The sequence below is a fragment of the Ipomoea nil genome, unplaced genomic scaffold, assembly GCF_001879475.1.
Source record: "Ipomoea nil cultivar Tokyo-kokei standard unplaced genomic scaffold, Asagao_1.1 scaffold1596, whole genome shotgun sequence".
NCBI classification, from domain to species: domain Eukaryota; kingdom Viridiplantae; phylum Streptophyta; class Magnoliopsida; order Solanales; family Convolvulaceae; genus Ipomoea; species Ipomoea nil.
Genome location: NW_017618024.1, coordinates 1,371,579 through 1,379,522, shown reverse-complemented (window position 1 = coordinate 1,379,522; position 7,944 = coordinate 1,371,579). Strand labels below are relative to the sequence as shown.

General features: G+C 31.7%; 1 protein-coding gene across 1 annotated transcript; it reads right to left on the bottom strand.

Moving 5' to 3' along the window:
- Positions 1-271: 271 nt before the first annotated feature.
- Positions 272-7,649, bottom strand: LOC109190935. Its single transcript, XM_019341535.1, has 10 exons — positions 7,646-7,649; positions 7,225-7,289; positions 7,098-7,119; positions 6,504-6,553; positions 5,448-5,534; positions 4,247-4,297; positions 3,232-3,453; positions 1,796-1,889; positions 460-600; positions 272-363 (listed from the first exon to the last, which is right to left on the bottom strand). The coding sequence occupies exons 1-10, from the start codon at positions 7,647-7,649 to the stop codon at positions 278-280; spliced, it is 822 nt and encodes a 273-aa protein (XP_019197080.1). The 3' UTR covers positions 272-277.
- Between the last annotated feature and the right edge of the window lie 295 nt (positions 7,650-7,944).

Below are 7,944 nucleotides of genomic sequence, written 5' to 3'. Positions count from 1 at the left end.
TTTATATTCTATTATATAATTATGTACATTTTTAAAAATGATTTTTTTTTTTACGAAGTTAACAGCGAACACAGAAAAATGGAATTTCCAAAAAGAAAGTGCAAAACAAGTTCGATTTGAACCACCCAAACTCACCGTTCAGGGAGGGTCTGGAGAATGTCTATAAATATGAGCCACCAGATGGGGTTCTTGGCTTCCTAGAACATGATTTAGCCGTCATCTTTTACTGAATCTCATCTTTAAGGAAAATGATCTGATGTTGAGCCAAGACAGTGGTTTAGGCGTTGTAGTTGCAGAGGCTTTCAAAGCCCATGTTTTCATGGTGCTCAATCTTTTTTATCATGTTGGAGATCCCAATTCCACCTATATATTTAACCAAATTTTATTAAATTAATAAATAGACAAGAAGAAGAAGAAGAAGATTGAAAAAAGAAATATTGATAATAAATGGGCGATCACCTAATGAGATTGTACTTATGAGAATTATGAAGGCCAAAGTGAAGATGATTAATGATGCTCTCCCTAACACCGCAATCACCTTCCTCACTGCGTGTTGTCCAACAAATGCAGCAAAAGTTGCCACCACAGTTAAGCACACACCTGTAATAATATAATACATCACACACCATAAGTAAACTTTACAAATACAAATATAGAGAAAAAGTACATTTTATTTCTGGTTTTAGATTTATAGGCGACACTTCATTTTAGTTATTTTTATTATAACATCTTCATTTGATTCTAGTATATGTTATTGTGGTATGATCATTTTTTTAGTCATTTGTCAACAAAATCGTTGAAATATCGTTAACTACAAATACATTTTGATTTTTTTTAAATACAAAGTAGGTTGACCCGCCATATTTTTTATTAAAAAAAAAATTCATAATTAAAGATCAAAATGTCATTGTATTTAACGATATTTAAACTGTTTTGTAGATAAATAACAAAAAATGGTCATGCCACAATAATACTAGGACCAAAAGTGGATGTTACTTATAAATCTAAGATAAAAAATGAAAACTCTGTAAAAAAGTTAGCAGCTTAATTTAAGAGAAAAGTTTACCTTTGGTCCCCTGACTATTATATATACATAAATCACATTTGATCATTCACTATTGAAATTTTCTAATTAGGTGCATAGCTATGTAATTTGTATTACATTTGATCCTGTTGTCCAATTTCATGACCAACTATTGCCGGAAGTAGTGCTCATTCTAGAAGGAGCACTGCATTTGCTTCTTTCAGAAAGAGCACTTTCGGCAATAGTTGGTCGGAAAATTAGATAACAGGACCAAATATGATACAAATTACATTATCATCCATTTAATCAGAAAATTTTAATAGTTAAGGATCAAATGTGATTTATGTATAATAGTCAAGGGACTAAAAGTGAAATATATTCTTAATTTAATTAGAGATAGATGTTGGTAAGTTGGTTTCTTGATTGATTACTATTTCAATTTTGATTTATTTTTAATATTATTATTGTTTACAGAGTAGTTTTTAAAGAACAAAACTTTTCATACACTGGACCCGATTAGATTATTCATCAAGTTATGATAGAAAATTGGATAAAAAGTCATACACTTTTTCCCTTCTTCACGCCTAACAAATTGGAAGCTTTAATGTGGTGTGACATGTGAAAGCCGTGTAACATATTTATCTATTTTTAAAGTCAAATGGGTAAAATCAAATTTGAAGTTTGTACTGAATTTAACTCTAATTTTAGATGCAAATTAATTAAAGACGTTAAGTTTATTGTGATTTGGAGATGGGCAGAAGGCATATATACCGTAAGGAACCGGGAAACGCTTGAGAAGGTAGTATTGTACCACAGCAATTGATGAGGAGAACACCATTATAAAGGTAGATGTGGCGGTTGAAACCTAAAATACAAAAGGAGGAAATATATATTCAAACATTAAACTGCTGATTCTATTATATGTATTATCTCTTCAAACATCAAGTTCTACCTGTTGAGCATATAATAATAATATATATAAACATAAATGTGCAATCTAACTATTAGTTTAGCTTTTTAGTTGAGATGGAGCACATGCTTTATTTTGGTATCAGCCATGCCGAAGGTCATGAATTCAAATTTTCGCGTCACCCGATAAACTATTGTTCACGTGTTGCTTGAGCCCATCTTTTTTAGTTGAGATGGAGCACATGCTTTATTGGTATCACCCATGCCGAGGGTCATGCATTCGAATTTCCGCATCACCCGATAAACTATGGTTCACGTGTTGCTTGGAGCCCATCAAAAGTAATCGACACACCCCTGAGGGGGCGTAAAGGAAAATTTTTATAATGATGTGTGTTTTATAAAACTATATTATGTGCTTTGTTGGAGATATATAGGAGGGAGGAGAGGAAGGAGATTGGAGAGTACACTATTATAAAACAAAGTAATATATAAAATTCATAAAACATAGAGTACAATTACGTAATTGTAAATTTTGTTAAGTAGTTGAATCCGGCCCTAACCCTAACAAGGCATTTGGTTGGAAGGAAGGAATTAGGAGGAAAATGAATTGTAATTCGGTAGGAAAAGAATAAGGTGGGAATAAAGTAGGAATTCAAATTACATTGTTTGGTAGAAAGGAATAGAATTATTGGGAATGAGAATGGGAGAAGTGGTATAAAAACTAAAATGTCCTTGTCACCAGGTGTAATAATAATGCTAATAATAATCAAGGGTAAAAAAGTCATTTTCCTCCCTTTTCCCTTTCCTTTCCCATTGAATTGCAATTCATATGGGGGAGGGTACGAATTGCAATTCAACAAAATAAGGAATTGCAATTCGGTAGAATTGTAATCCCCTCCAACCAAACACTGTAATTAAGGGCATCCACACTACCCCGGTGGTGACTCAGTGGCTCAGCAGAAAATGCCAAATGTCAGTGTGCACAAGGGCAAGTGGATCTAACTACTTTGGGCATACTGTTAAGTTTCGAACATTATTGGTCTCTTCTTCTCTAAATATTACATACTGAATCGGCCAGTGAATTAAGTCCATGCCGACATATTACATGCTCATCATGTGATGTATTCTAATGGATCCAAAAAAAAAAAAAAATAGATCACATTTTTTATTCATTTTCTTTTCTTCATTCAATGAATAAGTATATAGAACAAAAACTTTATTAATTTTGTTAATAATAAGGTAGGAATTTGAAATCAAGCATGCACATAAAATAGGGTATATACCATAAACTCACTCACCTCGGGAGGGACACCCAACTCTAAGAATAGAGGACCCATAATAAAGCCTCCACCAAGACCAAGCAGTGCTCCAACCGTACCAGCAACTATTCCAAAGATGCACAAAATAATGAGTTGCCATGCTCGCAACTTGGAGGTTGAATCATTGTTGGATGAAATCTTTCTCCACCCTTTGTACAGCCCAAATGCTTCAAACAAACTCACCCCAAAACAAACTGGGATCTGCATGCCACATCATTATATACATATTGTGATCAGTGTTGAAAAAGGTGCTAGGAGTTCGATTTTTAATTTTTTTTTTTAAATTTTTAGAGGATTATTCGCCAAATTTCATCGATTTGATCTTATAGTGACATGTGAAGTTTATCTCATAATTAAGTTCATCGTCCAATATTACAAATAAAATTATTTATTTTTATTAGGTGGTCGTCATGAATTGGTTAACCAACCATGAGTTATAAAAGAATATATTTAACAATCAAATTAGTACTAATGCTACATTCCTCTATTGGTTTTACCCTTTTTGTGACAATATTTGATTGATTACTTCTATATTTCATTAATAAGTTATTCCATTTTAACTGTGGGTGTGGTAAATCAATTCACAATAACAAATTAATGAAAGATATTTTATTGTCATATCAGGAAGTGAATATTAAACTATCCATACGTATGCCAATAATGAGTGTGAATTACAGGTTGACATGTATACTTTTACTTAATTTTGTAATTCTTTTCTAAATCTAAGTGTATATATTGCAACAATTACAAAATTTGTAATTTTTGCAAATTTCACACCACTAGCTTCACGGGGCCCAATTTTTAAAAATAACGTTATTATTATTATTATTATTATTATTATTATTATTATTATTATTATTATTATTATTATTATTATTATTATTATTATTATTATTATTATTATTATATTATATTATATTATATTTTGAGAGCGAATTGAAATCGTATGGATATAGTGAAAAATAGAAAATATTGATTAAATCGCATACCATACCTGTAACAAATTCACCACCCAATACAGAGTTGAGCAAGTTGTATAATAATTCTGATGCCAAAACACAAGGAAAGTGAGTTAATTCAAAGAATTGCATTATTTGGCACTTTTTCAAATATATTATTAGCTACCTAAGGTTGGGGCAGACGTTATGCCATGTAACTGTGTTCACCATTCATGGTGAACACAGTTCCAACGGTGTTAGTGCACCGTTATCTTTCTTTTTTTTTTTTTTTTTTTTTTTTTTTTTTTAATTAATTAATTACGTGACTGCCTACACATTCACTTTGGAACCATGCCTACACATTCACTTTGGAACCATGAGATTATGAATTTTCTGTTATGAGATTATGAATTTTCAGTTATGAGATTATGAATTTTCTGTTATGCGATTATGAATTTTCTGTTATGAGATTATGGATTTTCATTACATTCATAATTTCGGAGTTTCGGACATTCATAAATTATGAATTCATGCATGCACATTCACTTTGGAACCATGCCTACATATTCCCGTCCGAAATCACGTACATTCATAAATTATGAATCCATGCCTGCACATTCACTTTGGAACCATGCCTACACATTCACTTTGGAACCATGAGATTATGAATTTTCTGTTATGAGATTATGAATTTTCAGTTATGAGATTATGAATTTTCTGTTATGCGATTATGAATTTTCTGTTATGAGATTATGGATTTTCATTACATTCATAATTTCGGAGTTTCGGACATTCATAAATTATGAATTCATGCATGCACATTCACTTTGGAACCATGCCTACATATTCCCGTCCGAAATCACGTACATTCATAAATTATGAATCCATGCCTGCACATTCACTTTGGAACCATGCCTACACATTCACTTTGGAACCATGAGATTATGAATTTTCTGTTATAAGATTATGAATTTTCTGTTATGAGATTATGAATTTTCAGTTGTGAGATTATGAATTTTCTGTTATGCGATTATGAATTTTCTGTTATGAGATTATGAATTTTCATAAAATTCATAATCTCATAACAGAAAATTCATAATTTGATCAGTAACGCGCCGTTAACTCCACATCCGCGTTTTTTTTTTTTTGCCTAAAAACGACGTCGTTTTGACTTGTGTTCACCATTCTCGGTGAACACGATTCCACGGCATAATTTGCGCGGTTGGGAGGGGGGGGGGGGGGGGGTACAAATTAAACCTTGGTGATCTGCAGAGCAAGAGATGCAACCCAAACAAAATAGATAAGCCCAAATTGCTTCCAGTAAACATTCTCAAGAATGCACACCTAAAATTGAAAATATTTCATTAGGCTTGAAATTATATATATATATATATATATATATATATATATTTTAACTATAATAAAGTTGTATAGTCTGGTGAAAAATAAATGTTGGTATTAATGGTTAAATGTTGGTATTAATTACATTTTGAACTTTTTGTCATCCCATGTGTATTGGAATTGGAACTTTTTTTTTTTTTAAATTAATAATTAATTACAATAAATTTATATGTTTGTAATTTGAAAGGTTGCACATAAATATAAGTGTGAATGCAACTAAAGTAACTTTTGCAATCCTCAAGACTAAAATTAAATGAGATAAACTGTTCAATTGAGAGAAACAAAAATTCAAATAATTCCATGTTCTACAAGACTACAACTTTAAAGTCATATATAAATTAAAATTATATATATGTTTAGGCCCAAAAAAAAGCTTAATTATTAAGCAATTCAATTAATTGTGTGGTCAGATTTTAATTGTGTGGATTGATGTATTTATACATAAGGTATTTGTAATATAATTATATACTAAATTGTTATAATAATTTTTTTTTTTTGTTGGTGGGTGTTATAATAATATAGTATAGCTAAATAAATTATACATTTGTAGGTAGGACCTTATACTTCATTGATTTTATATAAGTTTTACAAATGTTAGGACTATTTTATAAATTAAATTGATCAAATGTTAATTCTATCTTTAAAGTATATATGAACAACATTCTTTATATATGTATATATGAAATTATAATAAATTTTTTTTATAACTAATAAATAATAGTAACACTATGCTCATTTGATATAATTTTTAATAATATATAATTATAATAATATAACATATATTTTTACAATATATATTTTCCGTGCATAGCACGGGACAAGTACTAATATATATATATATATATATATATATATATATATATATATATATATAAACAAAGATCTAGGTAGAAATATAATGGAGATACATACCTTAGCGTTCCTCTGAGTGCAAGTGATGGGACCACCAGGATATGTTCCTCCTGATAGATTTATTGCAACATGGAAACATATAAATAATTTTTTATCCCAAATTACTATATAGTGTGATGAACTGATGATATATCTGTTACTCTTTTAAATGATGGTCATAAGATCGAACTCAATGATTAGACATTGATTCTTTAAAAAAAGAACTTTCATCATCAACCCGTGGTGACTGACTTTCATTTGAACGAGATAGATTCAAACCCTGTACGAACAAGGCAAGAGCCCTTTAAAAGGGGCAAATTATACTATGGACCAGGGTTTATGTTGCATTGTAAATCCTGCTCTTACCTGTAAATAAATTGAAACCATATAACATAATAATTACATACATGTAAACTGTTAACTCCAGTTGACAATTTCTGTACTATAAACTGTTGATTGCAAGTACACAGTCTGCATGTACAGAATGTGTTAATTTCAGACACATAATTTTTAGACCAGGGCTCACAATTCAGTATGAACCCTAATCCATGGTATAATAATGGTTTAAAGTGCATGCATGCTGCACCAAAAAGACATATATAGGTCACTACTCACCACAGCTAGGTAGAGCAGCCTCCTAAACCCAAAACAAAAACATAATAATGATCAGAAAACATAAAAGCAAAATCAATCAGGAGGGATGAAAGAAACAGCTAGAATATATATGTATATATATGATAACCCTTTTCAGCTTAGTCTCTTTCTTCCAAGACGCCACGCCTCTCAGAAAGGCCAAGGTTGATAAGCCTGAAAGAAGCAGGGAGAATCAGAAGACTAATCTGAGCAAGAATATAATGCATTCAACTCATCAACTAATACCAATGTTACAAAAATTGACCTAGGCAAGCGCTAGACGCACCTAGGCCCGTCGAGGGGATTTTATCCTTAGGTAGACATTAGTCGGTGTACTAGGCCCCTGAGTCGGTCAATTGCATGATTGCAATAAGCGCTAGGCACTAGTTGGGCGGTATAGTACCACCTGTTGAGCATATAACTATTAATGTGCAATCCAACTATAAGTTTAGACTTTGAGATGGAGCACATGCTTCAATTTGGTATCAGAGCCAGACTAAAGGTCATGGGCATGTTGCTTGGAACCCAACCCATCGTACACGTGAGGGGGCGTGTTGAGCATATAACCATTAATGTGCAATCCAACTATAATGAAAAAATATAGCAAGGCCGAGCCAACCGAGTTAACTCGACTGCGCCAATGCGGCCAAGTTAGGGGCTAGGCGGGCGCCTAGGAAGAAAATTGCCACGGTCTAAGGGCGCCTATTAATTGTGTTTTTTTTTTTTTTTTTTTTTTTTGTATGCAATGTGTACCTGTATTTTTCTTCGGGAAAAAGACTAGAATGTGTAGAATGGGGTGAGAATTTGCCAAAATGTGTGCTGACTTTTT

Excerpts from the sequence above, each read along its gene's own strand:
- LOC109190935 (XM_019341535.1), bottom strand. Across the intron at positions 7,120-7,224 it reads AAGAGACTAAGCTGAAAAGG|GAGGCTGCTCTACCTAGCTG; the intron begins GTTATCATATAT and ends TTTTGGGTTTAG. Across the intron at positions 6,554-7,097 it reads GGCTGCTCTACCTAGCTGTG|GAGGAACATATCCTGGTGGT; the intron begins GTGAGTAGTGAC and ends TAAATCTATCAG.